This window comes from Euprymna scolopes, chromosome 26 (genome assembly GCF_053919585.1).
Source record: "Euprymna scolopes isolate OS-2025 chromosome 26, ASM5391958v1, whole genome shotgun sequence".
Taxonomy (NCBI): domain Eukaryota; kingdom Metazoa; phylum Mollusca; class Cephalopoda; order Sepiida; family Sepiolidae; genus Euprymna; species Euprymna scolopes.
This window is the reverse complement of record NC_136507.1, coordinates 60,885,482-60,903,293: the sequence shown is the minus strand read 5'-3', so window position 1 is coordinate 60,903,293 and position 17,812 is coordinate 60,885,482. Positions and strand designations below refer to the sequence as shown.

The 17,812-nt window shown below is 35.0% G+C and overlaps 1 protein-coding gene across 2 annotated transcripts in view; it reads right to left on the bottom strand.

The window, feature by feature from the left end:
• Positions 1–17,812, bottom strand: part of LOC145248106 (potassium voltage-gated channel subfamily KQT member 1-like) — a 760,452-nt gene that overhangs the window by 458,423 nt on the left and 284,217 nt on the right. For both annotated transcript variants that reach the window (XM_080109897.1, XM_080109898.1), the window contains exon 2: positions 3,268–3,358. In XM_080109897.1, coding sequence (XP_079966023.1) covers positions 3,268–3,358 — 91 coding nt within the window. The remainder of the gene's footprint in view (positions 1–3,267; positions 3,359–17,812) is intronic.

The window sequence follows — 17,812 nt, the reverse complement described above, 5'->3', positions numbered from 1 at the left end:
CATGTGCACCAAATAAAGCATTCATAATTCAAAGTCGCTGTATTTATAAAAAAAATATTATTATCCTTCGTACCGATTCATCGTATATTACAGTTTATGTGGAAAGGAATAATAGTCATAACAAAAATCGTTTGTCATTTTAGCTGTGGCCGAAAAGAAAATCGTTAGAATTCGTTGAAACATAAACACACACACACACACACACACACACACACACATACATATATATATATATATATATATATATATATATATATATATATATATATATATATATATTGTTTTAACAAAAAACAAGACTTCACCGGGTGGGTTGATAGCAACAAATAGTGCATTTCATCCTTGGTTACAATTGTTTCAAACATTTCGGACAAATTCATATTTATATTGTAATGATTTCAAAAGTTAAAAAAAAAAATGTCGTTGGTGCCATCAGCTGAAATCGAAACCAAAGCAGTTAGCGCTCTGGTCATAGTTGTTATTTAGCGCTCCAATCTTTATCGTTACCGTCTGAGCTATCGCTAGTTGGATAAAAACATTGAAAATTAAGCTACTTTAAGATAAAAATGTATATGTACGCATGCTCAGAATATAGTCGGTTTAATCCTTCCAAGGTCAAACTTTTTTTTTTCAATTAAGACCGTTTAGCAGCTATTTTTACAGGCTAAACAATATCGAAAGTGTTCCCGAGGTCCAAACACTCTCTATATCAAGTTTCAAATCTGTAGAAATATCGGAGAACAGTTTGCTAGAGACATTTCGCACACACACACACACACACACACACACACACACACACACACAGAAGGTCACTTTTATATATATATATATATATATATATATATATATAGAGAGAGAGAGAGAGAGAGAGAAAGAGAGAGAGAGATAGATAGATAGATAGATAGATATAGCTATAAACATGTCAGTGTGCTAGAACGTTTTCATCCTGAATTCTGCACAATTATGCACAATGTAGAAAATATGCAAAAACAGAACTGAGTGTAATAGTTAAATGAAACCAATTATCTAATAAGAAATCATAAAAATTGAATAATTAATTAATGAACGCTCGTTTTTCAAAGAAATGTGTAAATTTGTTAACCTTCGTGAAGTCGTTTGCATATCTATGATTGAGTATATTAAGAAATTCATTTTAACAATTTTTAAATAGAAAAGGTAGGTTTCTTAATTTTGGAGATAAGGATTGGTTATTCATATTTTTTGGATTCTTCTGACTACTGTTCTCATCTTGAATGTCCTTTTCATAACGTTTTGGACGATGTAACCACCGACCTTGCTCAGGTGTGTCTTGTCGAACTCGGGAATTTTGAACAGAACCATATATTTACTTCTTAGTGAAGCATGCTCTCGTTCGTCAGCCATCACTGGATAGACGTCCTAAGTAATTCACAATTTGTTTTTTAATTCCATTTTCACCCCAAATAAGGCACAATACCACTTTGATATAGGGGACTACTATCGGGAACACAAGCTGCAGGCATACTATATAGGAAGTTGAGCAGCAAAATATCTGTTCACATTACACTTGAACTTCTGAATGTCAGTACAGTTGAGAAAGCAGAATCCCGGAAGTGAGTTCCAAAGTCTAGCAGTTCTGGGGAAGAAACTATTAGAGTAGAAGGCTTTCTTACATCTAGGGATCTCTACTGTATAGGGGTGGGATTTCGCTGCTTGTCAGGTGTGTCGGGGGTATTTACGTCGAGGGGGTACAAGGGCTTGTAGCTCATCAGAGCATTCACCATTAAAATACTTGTAGAACAGGCAGAGGGATGCAACATTACGTGGATGGGACAGAGGCTGAAGCTTAGATGACAGTTCAGGACCTATCAGGTTGGCGACTCTCTTCTGAACCCTGTCCTAGAACAAGAGACTATGAGCAAATGCACCAGCCCAAATGTGACAACAGTACTCCATACATGGGCGAATGGTGGCCTTGTAGAGATACAGGATACTTTTAGGCATAAGTAGCTTTCTAGCACGGTAGAGGGAGCCCATCCTCTTTGGAGCAGCCTTGGCAATGCTCTCAATGTATCTGTTTCAGCGCATGTTCCCTGTGAACGTTAGGCCAAGGAGTTTGAAAGAAGTACATTCAGGTAATGTGTCTTTAGTCATAGCTATTGGTGATTGGGAAGGTTTCTTGTAATTATTGAAGGAAACAAGCTCATGTTCCCTGTATGCAATTGTATTTTTCGGTTACACACACTGAGAATTGAACCTTCAACCTTCAGGAGAATATCAGTTGCACAATTTATTTTGCCAATTACTCTAATCACCGTGTCTATAAACATTATCCTAGTCGAATAGACAAATTAATTAACGAATAGAAATGATAGAAACTATAATAAAAATAAATAAAATTGAATTTTCCTTGCAGAAGATTTTATTTGATGAATAACATTTTTAAATTGTGCATTTTTATTTATCTGTTTTGAAACCGTGGAAAAAAATTTGTTGGAGTAATACGTCATGTCTATGGAGATGGCGCAATACCTCAAAATACCATTCAACGTTTCGTGCTTTAAAAACATTAATCTTTTTAGCTGGAGGATAGGGAGCACTGCAACTGATCAGTTTCTTTACAAAATTAAATTAGTTGTTTTTTCTTCACGAAAATCCGTGTAAGTTTTTAATACCAACGTCAGAGACAAAAAAAAACTTAACTTTATAGGTATATGATAAAATAGATTTAAGTCATTCTTTATCTAATTTTCAGTTCAGCTCCTTTTTTTATGTTTGTTTTAACAAGAACAGATATTCTTTGTTATATTTTCTTCTTGTTTGAAGCTGTAGTATTTCTCTTTCTAACTATGCCTGTAAATGTTTTTGTTTTTTTTTTTTACATGGAAGTCACCACTTATGAAGGCCCGGAATCAACTCGTGTACAGTAATCAATGGGATAGTATCGTAGTAATTGTTAGTATTGGAGATCTGATAAAGTGTCTCACCCAAGGGGGCGGCTCATCAGGAACCTGTCCATGCTGGACTTGAAGACATCTAAGTTTTAGTCAGGTGGGAAACAGGCAGACGGAAGAGAGTTCCACTGGCGTGCACTTCTAAGAAAGAAGCTTTGTTCATGGAATCTACGTTTTGGTTTTGGCACAGTTAAAGAGGAGAGAAAATATTTGACAGTGGTTTCAGCTAGACAGGTGTTTATCGTGAAAGATCGGCGAGGGGGGGGCAGGGATTGGTTAATACCTCGCAAAAGCATCTATCCAAAAAGGAAGAGGAATAAAATGTATACATTACCATCCAAAATAATGTTTCATTTGCGAAGTTTGCGTACTGTTCGATGGTGGATAATACGCTGAATATCAGGCAAATAAGAACCATCATAAATCTGCAAAAATAAATAAGAAATAAAACCGTTGTTAAAAGATAAATAGTTTACAAATGCGAGATCTTTGCAACATAAAAACATATGAGCGCAAGGGAAAATATCAGCAGCAGTGAAGAATGACCGGCTTGCGAAGAGATTAGCAGCAGCAGCAGCTGAAAAACGCGGATATGCAAATTAGGAAGTGTGCATGAGAAAAAGAAGGGAAAAAGAAGAGAGAAATACACCACATTCTCAGAGCAGAAGCAAAGTGGACGTTGAAGAGAATGGGCGTGTAAAGTCGAAGACGAGAATGGGCCGGCTGGGCCCAGCATGTGGTTGGAAGAAAGAGAAACGCAAGCCAGGCTAAAATGAACAGATGGCAGCGAGAGACTTTTTAAGTAACGTTAATAAATGCTTTTGTTAAAAAAAAAGAAAAAAATGCCGACCCGGATTTTTATTTATTTATTTATTTATTTATTCCCAGTTTTATTTTTATGAATTACTAAAATAGAATGTAATGCCACACACCGAACATTACATTGCATCTCTTTAAATTAATTAGTAGTTGGAAACGTATCATAGCAAAAGAAGACATCTTTTAAGAGCAACAACGAAAAGGGTTTATTATAGCGACAGAAAGTTGGACAGTACCCGAGTGGGAAAAAAGGAAAAATTTTAAGTTCTTTTACTGTCGCAGGACGGCCTGTAGTTATCTTCAGGCCAAGATCGTCGATACTGGAGCCTCCAGTGAACGGGAACAAGAAATAGAAAGAGAGGAGAGGGGTCTTTCTTTGATGCTTGCCAGGTTCTCTCTGCTGATCGACTGATTCCCAAAGGTGTTTAAGAAGTTCCTTAGGGAACAGCTAGAATCACTGAGCCCTGCAAGCTGATTGGTCAGCAAGTGGCCAAATCGCCTAACAGGGACATTGATTGGTGAGAAAAAATAAATCTTTATTTTATTCATCACTCCTACAAGAGAATGAAGGCAAACAGTGAATATGGCAGCCATGCTTAACTCTGCAAACGATTACATAGGGGCAATATAATGTTTTTATCATTATTTCCATGGCAGGTGCTCGTCTGAACTCCAATCTCTGGTCCCCCCCTCGCCAATTTTTCACGAAAAACACCTGTCTAGCTGAATCCACTGTCAAAAATTTTCCCCACTCTTTATCTGTGCCTAAATCAAAACGTAGATTCCATGAACAAAGCTTCTTTCTTAGAACTGCACGCCTGTGAAACTCTGTTCCATCTGCTTGCTTCCCACCTGACTACAACCTGGATGTCTTCAAGTCCAACGTAAACAAATTCCTAATGAACCGCCACCTCAAGTAAACATTTCAATAAATCTCCACACTAACGTACTGTACTTGCAATAACCCTTATCCCTGAGTGGCTTCCGGGCCTTGATAAGTGGTGACCACCGTGTAAAAAAAAAAATTAAATAATGTGTTCTTACGGTTTTCATATGAAATACATACCGATGACATCAGCACAAGTCTGTATTTTTTTTTTCTAAAATTTATCCAGTGTGTTCTAGACAACTTTGTAAAGAATCAAGGGCTATGTTACGGATAGTTTTTTTTTCATTTTTTTCAATTTTCACCCCAAACAAGGCACAGTGCCACTTTGAAGTAGGGGGCTACTATTGGAGACATAAGTTGCCGGGGCATTATGAAGGGATATAAATAGCAAGATGTTTGTTCACATTACACTTGAACTTCTGCATGTCAGTACAGTTACGAAAGCAGAATTTCGGAAGGGAGTTCCAAAGTCTAGCAGTTCTGGAGAAGAAACTATTGGAGTAAAAGGCTTTCTTACACCTAGGGATCTTTACTGTGAAGGGGTGGGACTTATTGGATAGTTTAATTATTTAATATAGGAAGGATTTGAAGTTAGATTTCAGTTGCTATAGAAATTTTAGTAAAGATAGACATAGTGTAAAATTTTAAAAAAGAAAAGAGATGCTCAGACACTATTTCCGGATAGTTTGTAGTGCTGCTTCTGGCTTTGGTTAGTGTATTTTGGTGATAGCATCGTCTCTGAAAAGCACTAAGAACCATGCGAACAATTAATATAGATCTAGTCAAATTAGCGAATGAAAAAAAAATGGATAAAAGCATGAATATCATGAATGGGTCACCAGTTAGTAAGTGCTACCTAAACAACGAGGTTCAGGAAAATGGAAGAAAGAAAGCATGAATTAACGATCAAAATATATTTACATCAACAATTTTACTAAGATGATAAATATACTTTAAAAGTTTGTTGAGAAGTTTTATACATTTTGAATAATAAGAAGACAAAGGTGCCAGAAGGTTTGTTTTAAAGTTCCGTTATGTGTATGCGTGCGTGTGAATATATGAGATTACGTTCTGGGCGACTGGGCTCACTGGAGATATATTATCATGTTTAAAGGAATTTCAGCGTGGGGTATTCCAGTCTTCCAGGACCGACGTTGTTGAAAGGCGCATGGCATATATCACTAAAAAAAAATCTGATTTTATTTCTAAGTTCGCACCAGCCTGCTATTTTGACATAAATTTGTTACCCTTGGAGTCATTGGTTGAAAATACATTGAGTTACCACGTTCATGTGAAAACTTACTCGCTTTGGAAAGTGAACAGGAAAGTGAATCCAAATGAAGCAGAGAAAGAAAAAGGGTACCAATTTATACCATTTGCTTTTTCACATCCGTCCGAATCGCATGTTGATGTAAAAATTCGATGCTAGACCGCCATGAAAAAAGTGAAAAGAACAGAAGAGGAACGAGTATGCTGAACCAACAAAGACAAAGGAAGAATCTTGTATCAGCTCAGTGACTTTCGTTTCGCACATTATTTTTTTTTTAATCTAAAAAAGTAACTTTGAGATAAATGACTGCATATAAGTAATTAACATATATTTTAATATAAAATCACCGTCTCTTTCTTCATGAATATACCAACTACTCAAAAAAAGAAACCAGATTCAACCTATTCCTCAAGGCGGACAATGATTGTAAACCTCAATGAGGAGACATACAATCATTCTATAAGCATTAAACTAGTCGAATAGACAAATTAATTAACGGATACAAACATTAGAAACTATAATAAAAATAAATAAAATTGAATTTTCCTTGCAAAAGATTTTATTTAATAAATCACATTTTTTAATTGTACATTTTTATTTATCTATTTTGAAACCGTGGAAAAAATTTAGTTGGAATAATCTGTGATGTCTTTGGAAAAATGGCGCAATACCTAAAAATACCAACTAACGTTTCGTGCTTAAAAAAGCATGAATATTTTAGCTGAAGGATGAAGAGAACTGCAACCGATTCTTTTTATTTTTCTTTACAAAATTGAATTAGTTTGTTTTTTTTTTTCTCCACGAAAATCAATTTCAGACGGCCAGTGAATTTGAACAATAAATAAATTCGTGATTACAAAACTGGTAAATCACTTTCGTTCAATTGGGAATGTTCAGAAATTTACTTCATGGGTTTCTTTTTCTTCCTTAATAAGGCCAAAAGCCACCCAAGGATAAGGATTAAAGATATGTTCCGTTGAATGATGGGACATTACTATAAAAGTATTAAGAACTATGATTAACTCATAGAACGACTTGAAAGATATTTGTTAACATTAGACTTGAAAACTTTGATAAATGGATGTGTACTCTTTATGCCTCTCCTACTGTTTAAAAACTATGCATTTTAATATGCATGCTCCTATATATTTCCCCGACCCTCAACAAGGGCAGAGTTAGACATATGACCGGGCACTCTGGATTTTTTAAGTACATTATATATTAATGATTCACGACTTATGTAGGCCAAAAGCCACTTGAGAATATTAGTTAGCGAGATTTTATGTTAGATGATAGAAGAGTACTATAAAAAGATTGTGAGCTACGATTAAGTCACAGGACGATTTTACAGATATTTGTTTACATTGGACTTGAGACTGACCATGTTGTAATCTGTAGTAAAAGATTCCTACGGTAACATGTTCCACTAAATAGAAGTTCATGTAAAGAAACTTTGTCTATTTAAGTTCCGTTTGATTTTAGGCTAAATGGTTAAATATTATTAGCACGTAAATACCCGCGTGTTTCTATGCCTTATTCCGGCATGTCACCTACGCAACTTAATGCAGCCATGCTTTTTCAGCATGTTGCATATGCAATCTAATGTTGATGCACATTTTCTAACAAGTTGCTTACACAACCTCCTTTGCGGCTTGTTTTATTTCTTTCCACCTATGCAGCTGAATTCTTTGGGAGTTTTTAGCAGCCAGAGACATTTCCTGTTTATTTTATTTTCAATACTCCTCTTGGGGAGTCTTCATGTTTTGACAAGCTTTTGGGCTTGACCTTTACTCCTGACCTAAAATGGAACATGTATATCAAAGGTCGCTGGAAAAATGGTGAGATCCTTCTACCACTCCAGTAAATATCTAACTCCTGATGCAATTCTCTACCTGTATGAAAGCCAGGTATGGCAAACGATAGAGTACTGTTGCCACATCTGGGCTGGAGCTGCTAGAAGCAATTATCCTGTCTTGACAGAGTTCAAAATAGACTTTGTAGCTTAGTGAGGAGTTCCCTTTTCTCTTCCCAGCAACCTCTTTTCCACAGAAGAGACGTTGTGAGCCTGTCTCTGCTTTATCGTTATATTCATAACAAGTGCTCATCTGAACTTCAATCTATGGTCTCCCCTCGCTAAACTTTCACAAAAAACACTCGTCTGGCCAAAATCACTTTCGATAATTTCCCACACTCCTTGTCTGTGTCTAGACCTAAATGTAGATTCCACAAACAAAGCTTCTTTCTTAGAACTGCACACCTATGGAACTCTCTTCCGACTGCCTGCTTTCCAGCTGACTACAATCTGATTGTTGTCAAGTCCAACGTAAACAAGTTCTTGATGAACCGTCTCCCTAAGTAATCCAATTTACAAAATTCACACTACTTATGTTTACTACGCTATAATCACGTTGACTAATGCATACCCATTAACCCTTATCCTCGAGTGGCCCCGGGCCTTGATAAGCGGTGATTCCTATGTAAAAAAAAAATGATTAAAATCAGTTTTTCTGAGACAAGTTATTCATAGAAGAAGACTTGGTGTTTTTTTTTAAGTTGGATGAAGAAAAAAGAATTTCTTGCAGTGTTGGTAATAAAACGGGTACTTGCTGAGAAGGTTTAATGGCAGGGGAGGTTGTAAGACCATGACACTAACACATTTTGAAAAATGTCTATGTCGACTTATTCTCAAAACCAATAACTAGACTCAAGATGGCTTAACTTTGGCGATCAAACGAGAACAGGTGTTTCGACATGATTCTGCTGCAAGTAATGAGGCTATATAAATAGTGCGTTTTTGTGCAAGCGAATAATTGTTTCTTGGTATCTGTTCAAACCTGTTCACATGTCTGCCCTTGAGCTCGATTGGTTAAACGTGTAATACAATTACGGTTATCTTGATTGAATGCTACCTAAGGAGTCAATTATATGCCCACATGAAGTCTTGCATGTTTTCTTCTGTGATCTCTTCTCGGGGCTAAAGCTGGATGGAAACCGCAAGATCTGACCTCCCACGGCAATTGACCAATCCCATTCATTGTGAATTTCTAGATGAATTGCTAAGCGGCAGTCTGACCTTCTTGACCCCGACTTAGAATGGAAGACTTGATTGAATGAAGCTGGAGAAACAATTTGATTCTCTTTTCAAATTGAAGAGAGAGAAAGAATTAACAAGAACACAGGAGTTTAAGACGCATCCGTTCAAATTATGAGCTTATTGATGAAAATCTTTCACGGTTGCACGCCCCTCACAAAAATGCCATTCATAGAATCCTCCAACCTATAATAAAGACCAATGAGCATTTATTTTTATGCATACACATACACTATATATATGGGAAAATATATTTATTGGTCCCCCCGACAAAAGGAAAGTGGGCCTGTAAATTCACCCTTGTTCGTTCGTCTGTCCTCCATCTGTTCGTCTGTCCACACTTTTCTCAATAACTACGCTTTGGAATTTTTAAAATTTTGCACAAAAATATAACATGATATGAATAAAAAAGTAACAGAACGGATTTTCCGGATAAAATGGCTAAAATTGACACTTCTATGCGTTAAAAAAAAAACAGATGACTTGGATTTTTATAAAACTTTCTGAAAAGTTGAAACTAACTGATTTCTATATAATTTTGTTTGTACTCTGCGATAACACTTTTAGGGATAATAAAAACACTCCATTTTGGGGACTATTTTACCATATTTGTCCCAAATTTTCTGTGTATGTCTATTTAGCAGTTTTGCATGGTGCTGAACTCAAATTTAAATATGTTAAGGCCTTGGGAACTTTAGGGGCAAAATGGGGGGGGGGGAATGATGGACTTTCTTTTTTTGCATGGTGCAGAACTCAAATTTGTATATGTTAAGGCCTAAAACTGCACCGTTTGTTCATTTTCACCAGGATTTGACGTCCACTGGGGACTTTTGGGATTAAATGGGAGTGGGGCAAACGCTGAACTTAGTCATTTTTTTATGCCTCGTTCACTATGCACTCACGAGGGACCATGCATGGTTCACTTGTTCCATTATATTTCACCATGTATTCATACAAATCCTTTAATTTATGAAGCTCGATGTAACTACAGAGCATACAAATAATTTATTTACACATTCATATGCCTTTTATTTTCTTTTAAAGTTGAAAAGTTCCTATTCTTCTGATGTGTCAGGGCGGAAAAGATTTAAATATTGACATAATTATTATATGAATGGTTCTGCACTACGAAACAGGTGCTGTCAAGAAACTGAACATTTTAACATGCTAAAAGAAATAAACGATAAGATGGACAGCATCTTGAAATTTGGAATATAGACTTTTTTTACTTTTTGTCATATATATCTATAATATAAAGCTGAACGTCTGTGTGTGTGTGTGTGTGTGTGTGTGTGTGTGTGTGTGTGTGTGTGTGTGTGTGTCTGGTCACGAATAAGCTCCTATATGGTTGATATTTTAAAAAACTGATTGCATATAATGATAGAAGATGTATCGAGACACAGGAATGGGTATGTTTGATCTGGCAGAACAGTGGTCCATTAAAATTATGGGGTCTGCGTTCGTGCCTGGCCCCCAAAGTATGGAAATAAAAAATGAAAACAAAATACGTTTACAAGTGTTTTTGATATAGATGTACATAAGAATACTTTGATAAGTATGTTTCAACTTAAATAGGGATAGTATAATAAAATTGTGGGGTCTGCGTTCGCGCCTGTACTCCATTGAAATATGGCACAAACTTTAATAAAGACTTTTCATATCTATTTGCGTAAGTATACTTTGATAATTATGTTTCAGTTTGAAGAAATATCGTATAATAAAATTATGGGGTGTTCATTCGCGCCTGACCTCCATAGAATTTAAATATATCACAAAGTTTAACAAGGTTTTTTAAAAGGGGTGAGGGTCCACAATAACACCTTAACTTTAATCTTAATTCACGTTAGCTTTTATTTATTTTTTTGAGTTGAATCATATTGTGTCGAATAAATTCACCTCATAAATTCACGTTCTTATTAAAGTGCAAGCTAAAAAAAAGAAGTCGGAACTTTAGACAATTCTCGACATGAATTTTTCATAACTCTGTTTTTTTCCTTCTCCACTTGCACGTGGCACTCTTTTGAAACTAGATAAATAGATAAATAATAAAAATAAGAACGTTACTAGTTATCGTGCCAAAAGAAGGAAAAATTTTGCTCACGTGATTACATGTCTTTTTAAAAACATTTACATTACCTTTTTATTTTTATTTATATACCTGTTTAATCGTTTTTTTTTGTCAGTGTACTGGAATGAATTCAGTTGATTACAACCCTTTCTACATGTTCTTTACATTACAATAGTACAACCCTGAACCCGACGGCGCAATACTACACCGTTCAATACTGTAACACTGAAACGAAGCTGTTCTGCTTGAAAAGGGCGACATTTTCTTCTTATTCATATTTATATTGATTCTTTGTTTTAAAAAAAATTAAAGTAATTACCTGTTTACTTTTTTAATATCCCATTTTGCTGTTTCGGATTATTTTACTAAAGTAAGTAAAGCTTCATTATTTTTCAAAACTGTTTTTGTTTCTTTGTTTTTCGATATTTCGTCGATATTATTTAGTAAGAGTGTTAAGCAGAAAAGCCAACAAACGACTACCCGAAAAAATAAATATACAAGAAATAAATGTTACCATAGTCAATAAAAGTTCAGTTCATGTTTTTTTTGTTTTGAAATAGTTTTTAATGCTCTTTACTTCAGCGAACCGAAATTAAAACGAAATTTGAGCCGATAACTACTTAAATGAATTTTTATATAAACTGCACATGCCATAATCGAATATTCCTCGAGCACAAAATAACGGAAAACATTAAAATATGTCTATAAATATTCCTTACGTTGACGGAACTCTCTTAAATTGTTAACACAGAATGCTCAGGTGCCCCTCCTTCAAATTGAAAACGAGGCTCTCCATTTCAAAGTCGCTGCCATTTTGATTTTTTTTAAACCGGTTCGTGAATTAAAAAAAAATTATTTTACAAATTACTTTAAAATACAAACCAATGAACTTTTCCACCATAAAAGTAACTTTTATTGACTATGGTTACATTTATTTCTTGTATATTTATATTATTATATATATAACATTTTCTCTTTGTAAGGAAACATCATTTTGTTGGTCACTCTTGGCTACGAATGGAAACAAGGTTGATATAAAAAAATATATTTTCGCAAAAATTATCTTTACTTTGATCATATTTTCTTAGGGTAAAATTTTTGAGGATCAAAACCTATCTCTTTACAAACCCCTCCTTTTCATAACCTATCATATTTTCATCAATCACAATCCATTTTCTGTAGGCTGGTTTTGAACCCAGTCAACGACGAGTACTTCTGCTAGTATATATATATATATATATATATATATATATATATATATATATATTGTATTTTGTGTACAGAAAGTTGTTAGATGAAACAAGTCATTGGTACCGTCGGTTTCAAGCCCGATTATTAGGACCGTTTAAGATATCCATATCAAGCTCTCTTCAGCTAATATCATCATACTAAGAGAGCTTGATATGGATATCTTAAACGGTCCTAATAATCGGGCTTGAAACCTACGGTACCAATGACTTGTCTCATCTAACAACTTTCTGTACACAAAATACAAAACATAAATACGCTCTTATATTTCAGGTTTTCCTTTTAATTGAGCACACTGCTGGATTGCTTTTTTCCAAAAAAACTAATCATATATATATATATATATATATATATATATATATATATATATATATATATATACTAGCAAAAGTAGCCGTCGTTGACTTCGTTCAAAAATCGCCTACAGAAAATGGACTCTGATTTATGAAAGTATGATAGGTTATGAAAAGGAAGGGTTGTAAAGAGATAGCTTCGAATTTGGGGGTATCAAAACCAAAGCAAAATATGATGAAAGTAAAAATAAAATAGATAAACCCCATAATTTATTATACCATACCTGTTCACACTGAAACATTTATCACAATATTCTGTGGATCTATATTAAAAAACCTTGTTAAACATCGGGACATATTTCCATTCTATGGAGGTCAGGCGCGAACGAACACCCCATAATTTTATTATACCATATTTCTTCAAACTGAAACATAATTATCAAAGTATACTTACACAGATAGATATGAAAAGTCTTTATTAAAGTTTGTGCCTATTTTCATTCTATGGAGGCCAGGCGCGAACGCAGACCCCACAATTTTATTATACCATCCCTATTTAAGTTAAAACATACTTATCAAAATATTCTTATGTACATCTATATCAAAAACACTTGTAAACGTTTCATTTTTTAATTTTAAAATGTTTTATTTCCATTCTTTGTGGATCAGGCACGAACGAAGACCCCACAATTTTAATGAACCACCGTTCTGCCAGATCAAACATATCCATTCCTGTGTCTCGATACATCTTCTATCATTATTTATAATCAGTTTTTTTAAAATAGTCAACCATATAGGAGCCTATTCGTGATCACACACACACACAGACGTTCAGCTTTATATTATATTATATATATATATATATATATATATATATATATATATATATATATATATATATATACACATATATATACATACATATATCTATACATACATACATACATACACACAGATATGTACATATTTATACCAAGTAAATAAAGTAAAGTTAGGATAAATAAATAATAAGTAAATAAATAAGTAAACACAATGGTGTGGTTAATAATGCGAGGTTAGGTAGACGCATCGTTAAGTTCATATATATATGGGGTGGGCTTCTAACATGGAGCTTTGGGCATATATATATATATATATATATATATATATATATATATATATATATATATATACACAGACATGTATATATTTATACCAAGTAAATAAAGTAAAGTTAGGATAAATAAATAATAATAAATAAATAAGTAAATACATGGGTGTAGTTAATAAATCGAGGTTAGGTAGACGCATCGTTAAGTTCATATATATATGGGGTGGGCTTCTAACATGGTGCTTTGGGCAGTGGTTATGTTTAACTTTATTTCCAGTGTTAAATGTATTGTTGATACAGGTATATATATACATATAAACACATATATGCATATAAACTCAGATACAGCTGTACCCATATATATACGCTCAGCCATGCATACCCGTAAATACACACATATATATATAGGCATTAGCACCCAGATGTATGCAAACACATACATGTGCACATAGATATAGATATACCAATATACACTCATGCGTATACACACGACTGACGAGGCTGTTGGGTCGTAAACATGGTCCAACATCCGAAACATATGTAAACAAACAGATAAAACGGTAATAAAAAAAAATAAAACACATATTTGCTCTTCAATAGTATTGAGTACTCTCTTCAGGTTTTTACTAACTACCAGTTTTACCAAATATATATATATATATATATATATATATAAACAATATATATATATACTTGAGAGAAACAAAAAGAGAGAGAGAAACTATATAGCTAATTTATTGAAAGTATTTTTGTAATTAGGTAATATCATTTATATTAATCAAATCTCTCATTATCTATATTTTAGGACGCTTCTAATTTCTGCTGTAACTTTAACTGGAAGATAATTGATTTTTTTATTTCTTGTCAACACGCAGATAATAATTATAAGTTTGCTTGCACAGGCATAAATACATTTTAATTCTCCTCTTCAACGAAAGGATATAGGCTTAAAGCTAAATTTGACTAATGAAAGTTCTTGCCACACTAGCGATTCTCGAACATGATAAAACATATGCAGTATGAGTAGCAAAAGCATTTGGTAGATTGTTTCTTTTGGGGTTTCTTTAGAAATATCAAATTAATTTGAATGAAGTTTACGCTCAATCTTTGAGCAGGTATTATCTATTTAAAAATAAAACGGAAATAAAGATATACTTCGTTGACAAATATTTATTAATAAAAAATCAAATTACTCATATGCAGAAGTATTTAACACAAATTTTATTCTTAGCCAGTCATTTCATCTTGCTAAAACCGTTCAACCAATCAGAAATTTCATTCTTAAACTGTCATTTAATCTTGCTACAACATTTGAACCAATCAGAAAGCACCCTAGGGTTCCAGCTCTTTACAGGTCAGTTGATAACAGCTCTCATACATTGTGCAAGTTGCCTCTTTTATCACTGTTTTAAAATGGTTAACAAAGGAAATGACTAATGATATGCACCAGGAAATCATAGTAAGGCATGAAGATGGAAATAGGTACAGGGAAATAGTTTCAGAACTAAATTTGATGGTGAGTACAGTTGGGGTTGTCGTGAGAAAGTGAGAAAACAACAGCTTGTAATACTAAAAATCTTCTAAGAAGTGGTTAGGGTTAAGGTTAGGGTCAGCCACGGAAATTAAATGATGTTACTGCTCCTTACATTGCTTGTAACGTGTAGAAAGAACAATTTCTGACCCTTCAGAAATTCAGAAGGATTTGCAGGAAGCAGATATTGAAGTAAGCAAGGACACAATCAAGAGATCATTGGATCGTACAGGTGTGTATTCACTGAGAAAGACTCCATTGTTGAGTCCTAAACATGTGAAAGATCGTTTGAAATTTGTTTATAAATATCAATGTGAGTCGAATGACTTCTGAGACAAAGATGAAACACAGATTGAGCCTTTTGGAAGAAACATGTGCACTCGTGTATGGCAGTAAAAAAGACGCAGAATTTAAACCATCTAATAATATTCACACTGTAAAATTTGTAGGTGGAAGTGTGATGATTTGAGGCTGTTTTTTTGCAAATGGAGTTGGAGGAATCATAGAAGGGAAAATGAATGCAGTACAATACACAAAGATTTTGTCAAGACATCTGTCCAAGATTGCTGCAGATTTAGGATTGGGCCTTGACTTTATCTTCCAGCAAGACAAAGATATAAAGCAGGACACGGGTATTGAAGACACAATCAAGAGATCATTGAATCGTACAGCTGCAGCAGACGTGCTTACAGTTATATCTCACAGGATTAGTGAATCTCTCAATGCAGGCTTTCTCTCCAGGGCAATTGCTCTTGATATATCAAAGGTCTTTGATAAGGTATGGCACAAAGGTTTACTTCACAAGATCTCCAGCTATGGTATAGCTGGAAATGTCTTCTCAATTATTAAATCATTCCCCTCTAATAAATTCATAAGAGTAGTCGTTTACGGGCAGAAATCAGAAGCTGTTGGTATAAACGCTAGGGTTCCTCAGGGGTCCATCTTGGATTAACCACTAAGGAGGCTGTCCTATCAGCAGGTGCAAAGTACTGGGGCTGCTGTATTGCCATTTGGTGAATGGATTCTGGACCATGCAGTAGCTTCTGGTGGGGCCTCTCGATGCCATACTAGAGGGTAATTGTTACGGCTTTACCTTATCATTAGCTACAAATAAAAAAAAAATTCTTCGTTTCTTTTTCTCTCTTAATTTCCCCTCTCTGTCCTGCTCTAAGTAAATCTGTCGACCTAGTCCACAAATTCCAAAATTTCATCATGACAAGTTTCAAGAAAAAATACACGATTAAACCCGGTTCTCCAACTTCCAACGTAGACCCCTACTACCATGTCTCCTTCTCCAACATCAGGAGTCTTCGTTCTAACCTTCCAGAGGTTGAAACCCAATTACAGGAGACTAAACCAGACCTTTTATTTTTAAGTGAAACTGGCATTGGACAGGCTATTTCCCTAGATGAGTTTGCAATTTCAGGATACTCTAACTTAACTTCTAAATCTGACCCCCAAGATCGCCATGGGCATGGAATATGTGCCTATATTAAAGATAGCTTTCCATGTGGGAGGGACATCTCCAGGGAAGATCCTAACTTACCCTATATGTGCTTCCGGGTTGCTTTAGCTCACACTACTGCATTTATATTTACTCTCTATCGCCCCCACAACAGCGGAGTTACTATCTTTCAAAGCATATCTGAGAAAATTGACCAAGTCCTTTCTACTTATCCTTCAGCTAACATTCACGTATGTGGAGACTTCAATGTTCACAACGTCGAATGGTTGACCCACTCAAACAAGACCGATGATGAGGGGAGGTTCTGTCATGATTTCTCCATTGCCTATGACCTCACTCAGATTGTTCAGGAACCTACCCGTGTGCCCGATAATGACGGCCAGTATGCGAGCCTACTAGACCTTTTTCTCACAACTTGCCCTGAACTATGTTCAGTTTCTGTTCTGTCGCCTCTTGGATCTTCCGACCACTCTGTTGTATCAATTAAGATAAAAATGAAATGTAATAAGTCCCCAGACGTACCACTTCATCGTACAGTATATCGATACACTAAGGCTGACTGGGATAGCTTCCGTACATTTATATCTGATCTACCTCTGCATTCTATGTTTAAAAAGGATGTGTCCTCTATAGTATTAGACCTAACTGAATAGTTAATTGTAGGTATTGACCATTTCATACCCTCTTAAAAGTTTCAGCAAAAACCTAACAGCCAGCCATGGTTCTCTCCAGAATGTGCTGCTGCCATTGCGCACAGAAATCACTTTTTCCACTGCTTCAAACGTAATAGATGTATGGAAACTAAAGCCGTTTTCAGGACTGCCAGCAACCATTGTAAGAAAGTAATAAGGAACGCAAGAGTGTTGTATGCTCAATCTGTTAAGTCCAAAGTAGCTGAGCAGCGGCTTGGTTCCCACCAGTTTTGGCAAATAGCAAACAGAATCCTGAACAGAAGTGTGTGCTCCATCCCAACTATTATCAATGGACCTGAGGTAATCTCGTCAGCATCAGACAAAGCCAAACTCTTTGTCAAGAACTTTGCAGCTAATTCTACCCTTTGCGACCAAGACCGCCAACCCCCAATATTTCCTCCTGTATCAGAAAACACGCTATGT